At 39.3% G+C, this 19,554-nt stretch overlaps 1 protein-coding gene across 1 annotated transcript in view; it reads right to left on the bottom strand.

Annotated features, from left to right (window-relative positions):
• LOC306847558 (uncharacterized protein) overlaps nucleotides 1–14,287 on the bottom strand; it is a 36,438-nt gene extending 22,151 nt beyond the window's left edge. Inside the window, exons 1-2 of the mRNA XM_079381547.1 lie at nucleotides 14,206–14,287; nucleotides 11,074–11,112 (exon numbers count right to left, since the gene is read on the bottom strand). Of these exons, the coding sequence (XP_079237673.1) occupies nucleotides 11,074–11,112; nucleotides 14,206–14,242 (76 nt within the window). The 5' untranslated portion in view covers nucleotides 14,243–14,287. The remainder of the gene's footprint in view (nucleotides 1–11,073; nucleotides 11,113–14,205) is intronic.
• Between the last annotated feature and the right edge of the window lie 5,267 nt (nucleotides 14,288–19,554).

Below are 19,554 nucleotides of genomic sequence, written 5' to 3'. Positions count from 1 at the left end.
TACAACATGTTCCTGGCTCAACATCTTTATTGATCCTGGAACAGCATTCATATCGACCAATTAGAATTGAAGTTTGAAGTTATGCCAAGTTTAGGCTTTCAACCATGCTTCTAGATCAGTGTTATTATCATTTCCCTCTGATTGTAGGGTTAGGGTTAGGACTATTTTTATGGACAGGAATGATGTTCCAAGATCAACAAAAATATGTTGATACAGTACTTGGCAAAATCATTGTGCCCCAAGCTTTGCACAAACAGCAACTAAAGTATCTTCTTGCACATCCCAAAACCATAAAAAACTCTTCATAAGTTTGAACTTAGACACTTGAACTTTTCGAGACACTCTACCTACAAAACATATGTCAGCAATAGCATATATGTTATAGATGTAAGTACATGTAGCCTCACATCCAGCCTAAGGACATGTCCACCAAAGCGTTTTTAGCCAGCCGAAAATGCTAGGCAATCTACTGAAAACGCCTAGCTGTGGGCGATTGAAAGTGTTTTGGCAGTGCAGCGTTTTTGTTGTTGTTTTTTTTTTTTTTTTTTTGAGACGCTTTGTTGCTATACAGAATATCCGTAGCACAGTTTACTTGTAACTGATTTCGCTGATAATTTGTATAATACTAATAATGTTTGTATAGTACGGATGTCATATGGTATAGACACGTATGTTCGGAAACCAGAAATATAATTTTTCCATCTACTCTGCTATTTGATGTTGTACAGAAAGAATGTTGTGACAGTTGGTCGGTGTGGTATTTTTCCCGCCCCTCCTCCATTGTGATTGGACGGTCTGGTAGAAAGTGACAGTGATGAGCGTTTTAACCAAAGTTTAACATTCTTTAACTCTCGCCGATCTATAAAAAACGCTGAGTGTTCAGCGCTTTATAGCCATAAAAATGCATGGCGTTTTAAAAACGCAGCACTCCCATTGAAAACAATTGAATAAACACACCAGTCGCGTGAAAAAAAAACGCATTGGTGGACACGACACACAGCCTGCTGCATCTATACCAAAAAATATTGTTAAATGTTGTTAAAAAAAATTCAAGGCAGTTTCAAAGTCTGTCCTTTTTAAGCTAAATTAGCCATTGTCAGAAGTGTTGCATCTAAGCCAGAAATGGACTTACCACGTAGGTTTACATTTTTGGGGGGCATATTTCGAATGTGGGCCAAGTTAGACTTACACCCTGATTAGCCAATGCTGACTGTGCCGTATATTTTCCAAATGTGGCCCAAATTATTATGAATTATATGGACCATATTTGCCATGCCATATGGGTGGCACTTTCGGCTCACACCTGAGGCAGTGCCACTGTAGCATATCTTTGCCGAAACTGGCCCAAATACATTCTGAGATAACTGTGCCTTTTTACAGCGTTATATGTGGGCCACTTTTGGCTCACATCCAGATGAGCCAGTGGTCACTCAGCCATATCTTTGCCAAACCTGGCCCAGATGTGTTATAAGATAACTGGGCCACATTTTCAATATTATATGTGGGCCACTTTTGGCTCACATCCAGATGAGCCAGTGGTCACTTAGCCATAACTTTGCCAAACCTGGCCCAGATGTGTTATAAGATAACTGGGCCACATTTGCAAAATTATATGTGGGCCACTTTTGGCTCACATCCTGATGAGCCAGTGGTCACTCAGCCATATCTTTGCCAAACCTGGCCCAGATATGTTTTGAGATAACTGGGCCAAATTTGCAACATTATATGTGGGCCACTTTTGGCTCACATCCAGATGAGCCAGTGGCCACTGAGCCATATCTTTGCCAAACCTGGCCCAGATGTGTTTTAAGATAACTGGGACACATTTTCAATATTATATGTGGGCCACTTTTGGCTCACATCCTGATGAGCCAGTGGTCACTCAGCCATATCTTTGCCAAACCTGGCCCAGATATGTTTTGAGATAACTGGGCCAAATTTGCAACATTATATGTGGGCCACTTTTGGCTCACATCCAGATGAGCCAGTGGTCACTGAGCCATATCTTTGCCAAACCTGGCCCAGATGTGTTATAAGATAACTGGGCCACATCTGCAACATTATATGTGGGGTGGGCCACTTTTGGCTCACATCCAGGTGAGCCAGTGGTCACCGAGCCATATCTTTGCCAAACCTGGCCCAGATGTGTTATAAGATAACTGGGCCACATCTGCAACATTATATGTGGGCCACTTTTGGCTCACATCCAGGTGAGCCAGTGGTCACCGAGCCATATCTTTGCCAAACCTGGCCCAGATGTGTTATAAGATAACTGGGCCACATTTTCAACATTATATGTGGGCCACTTTTGGCTCACATCCAGGTGAGCCAGTGGTCACTGAGCCATATATTTGCCAAACCTGGCCCAGATGTGTTATAAGATAACTGGGCCACATTTGCAACATTATATGTGGGCCACTTTTGGCTCACATCCAGATGAGCCAGTGGTCACTGAGCCATATCTTTGCCAAACCTGGCCCAGATGTGTTTTAAGATAACTGGGCCACATTAGCAACATTATATGTGGGCCACTTTTGGCTCACATCCAGATGAGCCAGTGGTCACTGAGCCATATATTTGCCAAACCTGGCCCAGATGTGTTATAAGATAACTGGGCCACATTTTCAATATTATATGTGGCCCACTTTTGGCTCACATCCTGATGGGCCAGTGGTCACTCAGCCATATATTTGCCAAACCTGGCCCAGATGTGTTATAAGATAACTGGGCCACATTTGCAACATTATATGTGGGCCACTTTTGGCTCACATCCAGGTGAGCCAGTGGTCACTGAGCCATATCTTTGCCAAACCTGGCCCAGATGTGTTATAAGATAACTGGGCCACATTTGCAACATTATATGTGGGCCATTTTTGGCTCACATCCAGATGAGCCAGGGGTCACTGAGCCATATATTTGCCAAACCTGTCCCAGATGTGTTATAAGATAACTGGGCCACATTAGCAACATTATATGTGGGCCACTTTTGGCTCACATCCAGATGAGCCAGTGGTCACTGAGCCATATATTTGCCAAACCTGGCCCAGATGTGTTATAAGATAACTGGGCCACATTTTCAATATTATATGTGGGCCACTTTTGGCTCACATCCTGATGGGCCAGTGGTCACTCAGCCATATATTTGCCAAACCTGGCCCAGATGTGTTATAAGATAACTGGGCCACATTAGCAACATTATATGTGGGCCACTTTTGGCTCACATCCAGATGAGCCAGTGGTCACTGAGCCATATATTTGCCAAACCTGGCCCAGATGTGTTATAAGATAACTGGGCCACATTTTCAATATTATATGTGGGCCACTTTTGGCTCACATCCTGATGGGCCAGTGGTCACTCAGCCATATATTTGCCAAACCTGGCCCAGATGTGTTATAAGATAATTGGGCCACATTTTCAACATTATATGTGGGCCACTTTTGGTTCACATCCTGATGAGCCAGTGGTCACTCAGCCATATCTTTGCCAAACCTGGCCCAGATGTGTTATAAGATAACTGGGCCACATTTGCAACATTATATGTGGGCCACTTTTGGCTCACATCCAGGTGAGCCAGTGGTCACTGAGCCATATCTTTGCCAAACCTGGCCCAGATGTGTTATAAGATAACTGGGCCACATTTGCAACATTATATGTGGGCCACTTTTGGCTCACATCCAGGTGAGCCAGTGGTCACTGAGCCATATCTTTGCCAAACCTGGCCCAGATGTGTTATAAGATAACTGGGCCACATTTGCAACATTATATGTGGGCCACTTTTGGCTCACATCCAGATGAGCCAGTGGTCACTGAGCCATATCTTTGCCAAACCTGGCCCAGATGTGTTTTAAGATAACTGGGCCACATTTTCAACATTATATGTGGGCCATTTTTGGCTCACATCCAGATGAGCCAGTGGTCACTGAGCCATATATTTGCCAAACCTGTCCCAGATGTGTTATAAGATAACTGGGCCACATTAGCAACATTATATGTGGGCCACTTTTGGCTCACATCCAGATGAGCCAGTGGTCACTGTGCCATATCTTTGCCAAACCTGGCCCAGATGTGTTATAAGATAACTGGGCCACATTTGCAACATTATATGTGGGCCACTTTTGGCTCACATCCAGATGAGCCAGTGCCACTGTGCCATATATTTGCCAAACCTGGCAAAGATATGTTTTAAGATAACTGGGCCACATTTGCGACATTATATGTGGGCCACTTTTGGCTCACATCCAGATGAGCCAGTATTCACTGAGCCATATCTTTGCCAAACCTGGCCCAGATATGTTATAAGATAACTGGGCCACATTTTCAGGATTATATGTGGGCCACTTTTGGCTCACATCGAGGTGAGCCAGTGCCACTGTGCCATATCTTTGCCAAACCGGGCCCAGATATGTTTTGAGATAACTGGGCCACATTTTCAGGATTATATGTGGGCCACTTTTGGCTCACATCCAGATGAGCCAGTGCCACTGTGCCATATCTTTGCCCAACCTGGCCCAGATATGTTTTAAGATAATTGGGCCACATTTGCTGAAACATATGTGGGCCATATTTGGTTTACATCCAGATTAGTCATTGTCAATTGTGCCACGTTTTTGCCATAGGTGGCCCACATTTGGTTTGTCATATTTGGGCCATGTTTATTATCTATCATATGGGCCACTTTAGGCTCAGATTCAGATTACACATTGTCATGAGTGCCGCATCTTTGCCTAAAATGGCCCAGATGTGATTTACATTTTTTGGGCCATATTTGCCATTTTACATGTGGGCCACTTCAGGCTCAGACACATTTGGTGCGGGCCATAAGAAGGCCACCAGTGCCGCATCAATGCCTGAAGTGGCCCACATCCGTCTGCTATCTGGGATAGCTGTACCTCTTGACCTGCTATTAAAACTGGAACGATTAACCTGACCAACCCATGGTTTACGTAGTCTAGTATGGTCACTTATACGCAAATGTGTCTCCTAGAGAAATACAATATCAGAAGAAAGAATCTTAAGGTGGGAAAAAACTTTGGAACGTTTAATTTGACCACCCAACCAGTGAACATTCCATGTAACAATTCTAATGGAGTGACCAACTCCCCCATTAAAATTAACAGTAGGCTTATCCATTAAACCGTTTCAAAAAGAAAAAAATTGTGAAATTAACTGAAAAGAAAAAGAAAAAAGCCAGGGTTTTTTTTAACCTCAACCGACAAAGCACAAATAGAATATGAAATCATAAACCAGATAAACAAAACAAGTCCTCCTTTAAACACAACCCATGAACATATCGTGAACACAGAACACAAAAACACAAATTAAATAAAAAATTACAAATGAAAATAGTTGCTGATACTCGTCCATCTAAACATGGCAAGTGGCCAGAAAAACTTTTATCGCAACCGATTACGTAGTGGAGTTGGCTCCAACAAACTTAAAGAATTTACCACCATGAAAAACAGATTGCTGCAAAATACAGAGAAAAACTTTGGATGCTGTGCAAAAATGACACTAATAACTGTAAGTCCGCCAAGAAAGAGGAAAGCAATGATATTAAAAATAATATTAATAAAGAGTATATTAGATATCAACAAGTTCTAAAAAAAAAAAAAAATACCCCAACTCAGAAGTCCAAGTGGCTTTGTCCCTCATTACTCCTGGGGAAAAAATATGTAATTAAATAGTCTCTAAAATACCTATCTGTCATTATCCAGTAAAGTTTTGATTGCAGAACCGTTCTGCAGCCTCTGGAGAGTCGAAAAAGTGCTCCGAGCCGTTGTATGACACACGGAGTCTAGCCGGGTAAATCATGCCAAAACGAACACCACGCTTGTATAACAGGCCCTTGACGTTGTTGAACGAGGCTCTCTTTTTAGCCACTGAAGCGCAGAAGTCTTTATAATATTTGACTCTATGTCCCTTGTATAGAATCTCCTTCGTGATCCTCGCCCACTTGAGAACAATTTCCTTCTCAATATAACGGTGAAATCGTACAATAACCTGACGGGGATATTGGCCTTGCCGAGGTTTAGGTCTCAAGCTGCGATGCGCTCTGTCAAGCTCCGGTGGAGCAGAAAGGACGTCACCGAGGACTTCGGCGAAAAAGTCCATCATGAACTGCCTGACATCCCTTCCCTCAACATCCTCTGGAAGGCCGCGAGTAAACAAAACTACTTAAACAACATTACTGAGCATAACTGCACATGGAAAGTGGCTTATACAAATGAACTCACATTAAATAATTCAGAAACACAATAAAGTATTCCATCAAATTATAACTAGCATCAAAAACATACATATTTTTATTTTATCCAACAGTTCTGAAATAATAATTAAATCAATGACTGAAAGCACCATTACAGAACATTATATTAATGAACAATCAGGGTTTTTTTTATTTTTTTATATCATGATAAAGCCCACTGTAACTTCAGTATTTGTTCATCCACACTCGCAGTAACATTACCTGTGTATAAAATAAAAGAAGGGATCACCAGAAAGGATCACAGATTTGATTTTCACAGATTTCTAATGTTGTTTCTATGTATTATTATAATATGTAATATATAATGTCACGTTTAGGTCTGTGTTTGTTTGCTTAGTGATTCTTTCATATTATTGCCTAATGATAATAACCTGCCCAACTCAATCAGAGCAGCTGAGTCCTTAGCTGTCTTCAAGAATTTACTAAAAACACACTTCCATTTTTATTTGACCCTCTTAACTCTAGCACTCTCTATTCTAATTCTATTCTAAAAAATAACTTGTTCCTTTTAGATTTGCACTTTATTCTTTTACTGTTTGTTTTATTTAAAAAAACAACAACAAAAAACCTATCACTAGCTTTTCTAGTCTTTTTGTATTCTGTTATATTTTTATTTATTATACAATTAACAAACACATAAAAGGCCTCTAACACTAGCTTGTTCTATTAATTTTCTATTCTGTTTTCTTTTTATTATATAATTTAAAAATATATATATTGTTAAGCTAACTGAGACTTGTCATAGCACTTGCATTTCATTGCTCTTTTGTTAAGTTTGATTGCTTCCATTGTCCTCATTTGTAAGTCGCTTTGGATAAAAGCGTCTGCTAAATGACTAAATGTAAATGTATTGGATTCTGTTGTATTTTGTTCCTTTCTCCTTTGGTCTATTATAGTCCTAGAGTGTAGAGTAGTAGAGTTTTAGTCTTTGGTTGTCTGAATTGGTTTGTATGTGGATGGTTTGTTCTCCTACATTTCCCTGAGTTCAGTAATCTTCTTAATAAAAATAGTAGATACTGCTGCATCTGAATCCTACTTCCTCACTGCCCTTCACTACAATCTGTGACAAATATGTATATTTATTTATTTATTAGATGTAGCATAGCATTGCATTTAATACATTTATTATATTATATATTATTATATTCTTTCAGAATCACATCACCAAAGCCTGTAGTTGGCACTAGCGAGCATCCGATGTAAAGTCACGTTTTCAAAGTAGTAGTAGTCACGGATTGCTCCAACATGCTCTGAAGTGAAATTTTAATCTCTCAAAGTGTTTATTCATTTTATGGATCAGCTAACTGTGAGGTGACACTTTTTCAAGTGTTTATATGTGTAATAGCTTTATTAGTTGAATTAATTCGTTACCGTACAAATAAATAACCGCGCCAGTGCTCCCGCAGATGGTTTGCTCACGCGCAGGTAATGTTACTGTGAGTGTGGATGAACAAATACTGAAGCTACAGTGGGCTGTATCATGATAGCAAAAAGTAATTACTGATTGCTTATTAATTCAAAAATGTTCTGTAAGGATGCTTTCACTCATTGATTTAATTATTTCCTCAAAACTGTTAAATTAGATAAAATATAAATATTTAGGTGTCTTTATTGATCTTGCATTTATCAAATATTTTTGTTGTATAGATTTAATGCTTAGTTATAATGTGAGTTTATTTGTATAAGCCACTTTTTTGTGTGAAGTTATGCACAGTAATGTTCTAATGTGCTGTAAAAGAAAAGATTAATATCTTTTTGTTTAAAGTTGTTTGCTGATGTAGTGCAACAACAATAAACCATCAGTATTTTCACCAGAAAATCCTTTTTCTGTGTGTGCAATAATAATCAATAAATTCATTATTAGTGTCCACTTTATATTAAAGTTCACTTTGACTGGTTATTAATGCTTAATACTTATTAATAAATAGTTAACAGGTGTTCACTTTACATTAAGGTTCACTTTCACAGGTTACTAACGTTTATAATTCATTAATAAATGGTTCACAGGTAAGGTTCCCTTTTACAGGCTATTGTGGGATTGCAAATTTAAGAATCTGTCTTAGATCTACTGATCCTATGTCCTTACATAGAATCACCTGAAAAACGAAAGTGAAATACATTGTATTTAGCATTTATGGTAAAGATGATGACATCAGATGAACGAATCTGTTAAACAAAGTTTGTAGCAAGAGGTTCCTGCTAGTTCCTGTTCTCTTATTGTAAGTCAAATGAGCCAGATAACGGAGACTCTCACCTTTTGTTTGTAATGGCTCTTGGTGGCCCTGCCCCAGTCTTTGGGCAGTTATGCTGACTGGATTAGGAGTGGTTAAATGGGGCAGGTTGCTATACCTGAAAACTTCATTTGCATGCTTTGTTTAAGGTCGTCACCCAGGTGCTTTGTCTCCATTCTCGTTTGGCTCTGTTCGAAGGCGGTCGCATTTTTCTTCCCTCCCTCCCTCCTGAACTTCCCTGCTTGCTCTCTTGTATTGTCCTGTCCTCTTAAGAGACTCTCGCTGCACTATTTGCAAAACCGAAATTATGGATCTGATCAACTGGTCTCTAAATGCAATTGACACCATCTTTTCGACTAGGAAAGCGGGATCTGGAGAACCGGAATGTCCCGCTGGGACGTTTGCTGCTGGCTACACGATGGACGCATGGGAGAGATGGCGGGTCGTGTGTCTAGCGGCTCTCTCCGTGGAGGACATTGAAGACATCTTCTTATTCGGAACAATGATAACTGGGTTTCTGCTATTTGGATTAGGCGTTGCCCTAAATTATCAGAAAATTAAGGAGACGGGACTGGCTGTCCAAAACCTCTCACGGCTGCCCGTCATGATGGAGTCTGTGGGCAGAGCGGTCGCCTCGGAGACTGAGGCGATTAACCGCAATATGGATTCAATCACGGCTAAGCTCTCGGCTTTGGAAAGAAAAATCGACGGACATGGAGATCAGAATGGACAATGAGAATAGCTGTGAAACTGGAAGACAGCTGTTCGCACTAAGACAAAACAATCTTATCTCTTTCCGGCTTCCCACAACAGATCGGCTTGGCAAGGCCGCTCTGGTATCAACTCTCCGGTGAATACTGCAGGGAGACGCTCTTTCTTCCATTCCCTCCTCCCAAAAACACCTTGTTATTGTCGCTTGTGCTCTGTCCAAGGACGTTTCCATGGCAATTGCTATGTCGCATGCACAACCTGCGAACTGAGTCGACTGGTTTGGAGTGCTGGCGAAACGGATTTCAAGGCATACGAACTCACACGAACTTACACATACACACACTCATACACCTCCCTACCCCCATCCCACGCCTTCGTCGCTTCATCCTGTCAGGTGTTAACGGGTCCGTGGGTTTGCGCTGTACTGGCGGCTGGCCGGATGGCTGTTTCGTCTGAACTAGGATTACTATGCAAGTTATGTTCCTGTGTTGATTGTGCTTTATGCTGAGGTTTTTTGTCTGTTCTCGCGCTGCGTTCTCTTCCAAGAACGCAGTGCGAGGACACTTTTTTTTCTCCTCTCCTTCCTCATGTTATGCTGTATTTCTTCTTCTCTATTGCATTTCGTTGCCTTGTACCTACATGTGCAATGACAATAAATTGAATCCAATCCAATCCAATCCAATTCCTAAGCACTGCCTCCTAAATGTATATAAACTACAATGTAACACTGCCTTAGTTGGGCTTTTGATGACTGCAGCACCACGCAGCATGTTCTCAATAAAGAACTCTGCTGAAGATACCCAAGAGTCTCCTGGTCTTCTGAGTTTCCAACACTATTAACGTTTACGTAGTAGCTCATTAATAAATGGTTCACAGGTGTTCACTTTCACAGGTTATCAACATTTATAATTCATTAGTAAATGGTTCACAGATAATCACTTTACATTAAGGTTCGCTTTCACAGGTTACTAACGTTTATAAATCATTAATAATGGTTTCATAGATGCTCACTTTACATTAAGGTGCATTTTCACAGGTTATTAACATTTATAAATCATTAATAAATAGTTCATTACATTCAGGTTCTCAGGCAATATTGGAATACATTTTTTTTATATTAATATCTCATCAATTCACGGTTGTGCTTTTATGATTTTTCCCCCAAAATAAAAATGAAGATGATAATTTCATCTTCATAAACAAAATACATCAATTTCTAATCATTGCTGAGGATAGGCATCATGAACTTTTGTGGAGAATCATGGGAAGGTACGGAGTAGATTCTGATAAGAAACATTGTGAGAAAAGTGACGAGTCATGAGATATAAATGAGAAAACTATAAATACAACGTCCTTCAGTCTTGCTATAATAGTAAATTTTTGCTGCATCATGAAATAAATCAGGAAGCTGGTTTAGAGTGAAATAAGTATTAATCAATATATTTGTTAAGCATTTATAACGTGAGTTAAAAATGGCTCACAAGTTGGCAGGTATTGCATCAAAAACACCCTTTTATTCATGCATTTATAACTGCTTATCAATGATTTATAATGCATATGTAAGAGAGTTATTAGTCATTTATGAACACCTTTATAAACCCGTAATAAAGGAAACCTTAATGTAAAGTGTTACCCAAATTTCTGAAAAGATAAATTTTGGAGGGAATTATTGCCTGTTAATTAGTAGTTAATTTTCTGACTTTGGTCTATCTGGTATCAGGGAACTATAACTAACAGGACGATAAAACTTGGGCATCAAACTGCATCAGATCTTCATTACAGGGCTAACTTTCTAAGTACTTTTGTATCTGCCCATTTAACAGACAAAACAGAACAAAAGGGTTAAGACACTGAAGGATTCTTACCTTCTTGTCCACGTGCCATTTCCTCAACCAATAAAAACCCTGTGGAAACAAGTGAAACAACTGGGTTTTGTTGAATCACATTTGAATTTGCATTTGAATTCACCTTCATTTTGTCTGAATGATAAAGGAAACATAAAACGTTGATCTATGAAATGACCATGTTGGATGAAAAGATTGACACATTAATAATACAAATAGTTATTCATGTGTCAGTGGTTTCATCCCGCATGGTCATCAAGCAGAAGACTGAAATCTAAAGTGGGATGAGGATACGTTCCTGTGAATCACTACCAGACTTTCTGGACAAACACAGTCATAAAGTCTGTCAAACCTGTAAAGTTGAAAATGATCAAAGACTTCTGCTTTCCTGTCCCAAACCTATCTTCCATAACAAAAGGGCCATTTGGCATTCCTGAAAACACAGAAGTGCTGATAGCAGTCAAGGCCAGTAGGCCAAGATGTGTATACACTGGGGGTCTACTAATCGCCACACCTTTAGTACAGTTAGTGAAGCTGTAGTTTGCTGATTGGTCAGTTTGAATGTCTCACATTTGTGTTTTAGTCACATGATCAAGGAAGGGATAACAGAGGATTGTAACTGTTGCTCTGTCTCCTTTCTTTACTGTATATTTTCTTGGCTGGCGAGCTCTCTTTCTTCGCTGGGGCCCTCTTCATGGGGCTCTGCTCTCTCTCTTTTTCTCTCTCTCTCAGGTAACATTTTACATACATGCTGGGTACAAATCTGTTTATCTTTTACTATCCTTCACCTATTTTGAAACCAATTCAAGTGTAACCATAATAAAATACTGTTATTAAACCATTTCAATTATAAATTATATGCTAACTAGTCTTGATTAAAGGTTAAAGGGGGCCTATTATGCAAAAATCACTTCTATAAGGTGTTTGAACACAGTTGTGTGGCCGCAGTGTGTGAAAACAACCAGCCTATACAATGGTAAAAATCCACCCCCTCCTTTTTTTATAATCTAATAAAATCATAAATAGTCTCTCAGAACGAGCAGTTTCAGATTCTCCCTCTGTTCACGTCACCGAGGGGAAAAAGTCCCGCCCATTTGTGACGCTGCCCTATAAGCATAGACACAGCCCTGAGTGAGAAGCTGCGGTCCGCCTCCACCATTACTGATTACTTGCTGTAGCTGCTGGAGATATACAATGTCAGCGCCAAAGAGGCATTTCAAGTGTTGTGTTTTGGGATGCACTAACGAATATAGGAGTCTCCATAGACACTGTGGTTAAGTTTCATTGTCTAAGGAAATGTCCGGGAAAAAATCGGTAAAGTCCCCAATACGTGTAGGGATCAACACCAACGCTTCGTGCATGAACGTCAGCTCCAGACAAAGTAAGTATCACGTGTTTATTTTCCAAATTGCTCCAGAGAGCTTCTTGGCACTCTGTAAGGCTGAAGCTACTATCGTCTCTGTCTGTTTTCACTGGTGCTGTCTTCATGAATGATCGTGAATAGGAATGTGGAGGTTAAAAGTTGCATATGAAAGCAATGTGAGTCGATCGCTTGAAGTTGTCGAGCTCATAATCACGAGTGGGACTTTTGTGATAGCATGAGACCAGCTATGTTGTTATTTTTATCCCGTCTGTGTAATTCATAAACGCAAATTTATTATGCACAGTACAATCAGGTGAATGACTTTTAAACAGAGTATGTTTTCTGTAAAGGTAAAAGGCTTGTACTAATAGTGGAATGTTTATTTGCAAAGGTTAGCACTGCTAATGCAGGAGCTTGAGCTCTTGAAGCTCCGCCCTCTTCTCCCGGAGCAACAGCTCATTTGCATTAAAGCAACATACTCAAATACAGCACATTTTGGCTCATATCCTAAAAGTGGCAATTTTAACAAGCTATAAAACATGATCTGTCGGGTATTTTGAGCTAAAACTTCACATACACACTCTGGAGATATCAGAGACTTATTTTACATCTTGTAAAACGGAACACTATAGGTCCCCTTTAATATTGAAGTGCTACCTATTGCAATGTAGTCACATAATAGCAACGCTCTCCCACATATTTGGCTATTCTAACTGTGCTTATTTCCGTTGTTGGTATAAGTGGCAGTGGTTGGTAATAGACAAGAAATGTACAGCTTTATACCATCCTGCTGTTAATGTTTCTTTAGTCATTCGGCAATCCTTCAGCCTGAACCACTGTATAGAAACCACCCTTACAAACCATTTACATACACAAACAAGCAAATATTTGACATTAGATTTGTTTGGTAAAGTGGATAAAAAAAAAAATAAACTGAGAAAAACAGTCCTAGAGATCAAGTGACAAACAAAACCATAATTGACAATCTACACTACCTTTCAAAAGTTTAGGGGCAGTATTTTTTTAAGAACGTGATACTTTTATTCATCAAGGACACATTAAAGTGATCAGAAGTGCCAGTAAAGACATTTTTATTTGTTACAAAAGAATTCTATTTCAATTAAATGCTGTTCTTTTGAACGTTCTATTCATCTGTAAATCCTGAAAAATAGAATGAATCACGGTTTCCACAAAAATATGAAGCAGCACAACTTTTTTCAACATTGCTAATAATCAGAAATGTTTCTTGAGCAGCAAATCATCATATTAGAATGATTTCTGAAGGATCATGTGACACTGAAGACTGGAGTAATGATGCTGAAAATACAGCTTTGATCACAGAAATAAATTACATTTAACATATATTCACATGTGTGGTTTAAAAAACAACAACAGCTTAATTATAGACAAGCATGAATGTATGAAAATGAAACTGATTTAGATTATTTAGGTTTGTTTGGCCAGAAATTGTAACACTTTATAATATGCTGTAAATCCCCATTAGAGCCCTGTTGAAAAAAAAAAAACAGCATATACTAGTTAGGTATGTTTTGAAGCTGGGATGCTCGTTTGAGCTGGTCCTTTGCTGGTTTATGCTGGTCCGACCAGCTTAACCAGCTCAAACCAGCATCCCAGCCTCAAATCATACCTAACCAGCATATGATGTTTTTTTTTCAACCGGGAGGATGAGTGTTGGCATCTCTGAACAAAGGAAAACATTACAGAAAACTCAGGTGTTAATATCAGTGTAAATCTAGTAAAACAGCAGATACGTGAATGTTGTACGTTACCTAGTAAGAACCACAGGAACTTGTAGAGCTTCTTCATGGCTGATTAAAGGAATCTGTCTTTCTTTAGGATGGTGTGAGTGATGCACGTTTTATGGGGGATGATCTGTTTAAATGTGCATCACATGACCAACCTGGTCTCTCCTCCCTTCAGTCACACTCGCACTGTATTTATTTATTATTTTACTCTAATCGTATTTACCTTGTCCAAATGTCTACTGGATCAATGTGAATTTTGTGCACAGTTGTCATTGTGTACATCTTTATTGTTATGTATACTGTGCAAGAACCTGCAAGAATTGCAGAACTGCGCAAAACATATTATGTTCAACACAGATTTTGTGCTGAAACTCCCGTCAGTTTACACAGGCCTGCCAAATCAGGAGCAAACACGCTGACAAACAAAAACACGGACAGATAAGCAAATAAGCGGCAAATAAGCAGCTGTATACTCTACCATCGACACGTTTGAAGCTTTAAGGTGATCATGCTTTTTCCATTGCTGAAAAACTTACCTTTGGACATCAGAGCTTCTCCATCTCTTATGCTTTATAAGAGATGGCTTTGTAAAGTTTTATTTGTGTTCTCTAACCTTAGTGCAGTTTAAAAGTATTAGCAGGCATGAATGAATGAACAAATAAATGCTATGAAACACATTAGTGTAAGAAAACATCCTAATTAGTCCATTTATGCACCAGAGGAGCCAGCGCCATCCATACTGCATTTACATCCATTTTTATGCAAACTTTGCATCGTCAACTCCAACATTGGCATAAAGGCTTAATTCATTATAGGCTGAGGTTTTTACTAAAGGGAAGTTTTTATTAAAGTTTTTTCACACACATATCAAACATACACGTGAAATGAGCAATGACTGTTTTTCCTGTAAAACAAGTCAAGACGAGCTAGTGTTGTTAAAACAATTTTAGGAAAAGGTAGAGTTTTTTACAAGTTAGAAAATAAAACAAAAAGCATTAGATACGTTTGGAAGTTTTTTTATCATTACAACTTAAAACTAGTTAGTCTGACAAAGTTAAATAAAAAGAAGAAGAGGTGAGCATGTTCGCTCATGTCACACTTCTCTGGGTGCAAGGAGTGAGGAGACGAGGAATCTTCAACAAACAGACTTTTAATGGAACACAAGCAGGATCACAGAGAACGTAGGAGACCAGTATGACAAATACATATATACAGGGTTTAAATTGGGCCGGGGCCATGTGGGGCTGAGCCCCGGCACATAGACTCCAGGGCTCGACATTAATGCCAGACAAGTAACATGATCAAAACATCACTTACCAAAAATAACTATGTAAACACCAAAACGCAAGTATTATTCTGATTTATTAGATTTCGAGTAAGTGGCGAATAGTGGATATCTACTGTATGTAATGCATCTATTGACAGTATAAGGTTGCGCTGCTAGAAATTTAACGTTCCCAGAACGTCCTCAGAACGTCCCCGCTGGTGTCAAGGACGTTGTCTAGTAACGTCCCCAGAACGTTCTGAGATGGTCACGATGTTGAGTTCTTTAAGTTCAAGGAGGTGCAGGAAATGAAGATTTTAGGGGCGGTTTTAGCAAAGAATAAAAAAGTGGCAGTAGATAATATGTGGGAAGGGATAGTGGGGGGAATGGAGAGAAGGCTGATTTTTTGGAGGAGTAGGTTTTTAAGTTTGAAGGGGAAAATTTTAATTGTAAATTTGTTAATGTTGTCTAAAATGTGGTATGTTTTACATGTGATGCCATTACCAAACTGGGTTTCAAAAAGGATAAAGAAATGTATTTTAGAGTTTTTATGGGATAAAAAGCCTCTGAGGATTGCTTATTTTACGTTAATAGGGCAGCTGGATGAGGGAGGGATGGGTTTAGTGGATGTGGAACAAAAAATGAAAAGTATGAGGGTGAAAGTTGTGAAAAAATATCTGGATAGGACAAACAAAGCTGAATGGAAGAAATCAATGGGGTTTTATCTAAATAAATGTGGCAATTTTAAATTGGGAGATAATATTTTATGGATGAAACTCAAAAATTGTATGCTAGAGGGTATACCAGGATTTTATCAGGAAGTTTTAAGTGCTTGGAGGCTTTTTTTAACAGAGGTCGATTTTAATCCGAAGGGCAGGGAAGCGGTTTTAAATCAACCTCTGTTTCTGAATGAGAAAATAAAGCTAAGAGAGCGGGACATTTATTTTAAAAAGTGGATGCAGGTGGGAATTCTAAAAATACGAGATGTTTTATGTGAATACAAAGAGGGATTTTTACCACTGCAGTTCATTATAGATGCTATGGAAGAGGACAAGGAGGATTTTAATGTGTCGGTTTTAAGAAGACAATATGAGGATGTGAAAAAGGCAATCCCAGGGCAATGGCTGGATGACATAAGCAAAGGGGGCAGAAGTGAAAACAAAATGGATGTGTTTATAAAATGGAAAGATAAGTTGATTGACTTTAATCTGGGAACTGTTAAAATGTTTTATTGTTTTTTTAGAAATTCAGTTTTTAAAAAACCTATTGCTAATCAATTTTGGATGAGGCATTTTAATGAAGTCAAAGAGAAAGATATTTGGAAGAGCATAAAATGGCAATGGTTAGATGTGGAACTAGAATGTTTTGATTATTTCATAAGACATAATGTGGTTTTTACTGAAATGAGATTGTGTGCAATGCAAAAGGAAACAAATGCCCAGTGCAGAGTGTGTAAAAAGGATGATGAAGGTATTTTACACTTACTTTTATAGTGTGAAAAACTGACCCCTTTTTTTAAAGAAATAAAAGAGATAATTAATGCTTTGAGAGATGGGAGACCGCCTGGGAATACCAGGTGCTTTTTGGTTTTCTTCACTACTGATCTAATACTTTATGGTGGCTGATCTTTAAAGAGCCCACTCTTGGCAGCAACCCTCGCTTAAGGCCATACCACCCTGGGTGCGCCCGATCTCGTCTGATCTCGGAAGCTAAGCAGGGTCGGGCCTGCTTAGTACTTGGATGGGAGACTGCCTGGGAATACCAGGTGCTGTAAGCTTTTGGGTTTTCTTCACTACTGATCTAATACTTTATGGTGGCTGATCTTTAAAAAGGCCACTCTTGGCAGCAGCCCTCACTTACGGCCATACCACCCTGGGTGCGCCCGATCTCGTCTGATCTCGGAAGCTAAGCAGGGTCGGGCCTGCTTAGTACTTGGATGGGAGACTGCCTGGGAATACCAGGTGCTGTAAGCTTTTGGGTTTTCTTCACTACTGATCTAATACTTTATGGTGGCTGATCTTTAAAAAGCCCACTCTTGGCAGCAGCCCTCACTTACGGCCATACCACCCTGGGTGCGCCCGATCTCGTCTGATCTCGGAAGCTAAGCAGGGTCGGGCCTGGTTAGTACTTTGATGGGAGACTGCCTGGGAATACCAGGTGCTGTAAGCTTTTGGGTTTTCTTCACTACTGATCTAATACACTGGCCTTTATGGTGGCTGATCTTTAAAAAGCCCACTCTTGGCAGCAGCCCTTGCTTACGGCCATACCAACCTGGGTGCGCCCGATCTCGTCTGATCTCGGAAGCTAAGCAGGGTCAGGCCTGGTTAGTACTTGGATGGGAGACCGCCTGGGAATACCAGGTGCTGTAAGCTTTTGGGTTTTCTTCACTACTGATCTAATACACTGGCCTTTATGGTGGCTGATCTTACGCATCACTTGAGACAAACATCTGTTCTCCTTAAATGAGGTTCATGAATCTCCTACCTGGTTGACTGAGGACAGAGGGATATGGCAGCTGTGGGGTCAAATTATGCTCCATCAAAGGCAGGAGATGCTCTTGGTCCAGACAGCTCCACACATACTGCGTCCAGACCACTGGGATCTGCAGCTTCTGGATGCTGCGCTGCCGGTTACTGCTCAGATCATTCACACTGCTAGTGACTACAAAAGAGCACTGGAGGAGATAAACCTGGGTCAGAAGAGACACTGCAGCTCTGTACTGACTCAGCAGGACCACTGAACACTTCCATATTTGAGCTCAGATTATAAAAAGACTAAATAACGTATTATCACACTTGATGTCTTAAACAACTGCATTTTAAATCAAGGGAAAGAGGTTTTTTTTTAAGAAATGGTGGGATCTGGGAATCACAAAAGTCAGAGATGTTTTATACGAATTCAAAGAGGGGTTTTTACCAGTGCAATACATTGTGGATGTGATGGAGGAGGCAAAGGAGGATTATAGCAGACAAGAGATAACAAACAAATATGATGTAATTAAGAATGCTATACCTAAAGAGTGGATAAAAATAATTGAAAACATGGAAGAAGGGAAACAAGAAAAAGATGTGTATGTGAAGATAGAGGAAAAACTGTATGCCTTCAATGAATGTACTGTGAATTTTTTTTATTGTGTTTTTAGAAATGCTGTTTTTAAGAAACCTGTGGTAAATGAATATTGGTTACGGAAATACAATGATTTAAAAGAAGACAGCATATGGGGGAACATGAATGGAAAATTTGTACAGACAAAATTGGAAAACTCTGAATATTTTATCAGACACAAAGTGATTTTTACCGATGTTATTTTAAACAAAATTGGAATGGAACCAAGTGCTACTTGTAAAGTGTGTAATGATGACGATGAAGGATTTTTACATTTGTTTTTATATTGCAAAGAATTGGAGGATTTTAATGGGAAATGCAAAAGTATGATTTTAGGTTTGAGAGGGGAGGATAATGAATATATTGATTGGAATAAGGTGGTGATGCTGGGTCTGGATAAGCAAAGTAAAAACAAAAAGCTTATTAATTTACTGGTTATGTTGATCAAGAGTGCAATATGGGAAAGAAGGGTGGTGGCAAAGAGAGAAAATATTTTAATGAATGTGTGGCATGTGTTTAAAAGGAAAGTTGAAAAGTATGTTCAATGCCTGTTTCATTATTTCAAACAAGATGAGAAAATGTGTGTTTTTTACAATCTCTTTACACAGGATGTCTGTAAGGTTTTAAAGGACTCTGGTTTGGAAATGTCATTTTTACATAATTGAAATTGATTTTGTTTGCTTAGAAAATTTTAATGGAACCTTATGTGAATGTCTGCACATAATTTATGACTGAGAGATTCTGAAACAAATATGATTGATGTTTCTAATGTGGTAAATATTTGTTGTATTTTTGTACTGAAATAATTTCAATAAAAAAAAAAAAAAAAAAAAGGTGCGCCCGATCTCGTCTGATCTCGGAAGCTAAGCAGGGTCGGGCCTGGTTAGTACTTGGATGGGAGACCGCCTGGGAATACCAGGTGCTGTAAGCTTTTGGGTTTTCTTCACTTCTGATCTAATACACTGGCCTTTATGATGGCTGAGATGGTGGCTGATCTTTAAAAA

Source organism: Barbus barbus (genome assembly GCF_936440315.1).
Source record: "Barbus barbus genome assembly, chromosome: 3".
NCBI lineage: Eukaryota > Metazoa > Chordata > Actinopteri > Cypriniformes > Cyprinidae > Barbus > Barbus barbus.
Note: the sequence above shows the minus strand (reverse complement) of the source record. Positions and strands in the feature narration are given on the sequence as shown.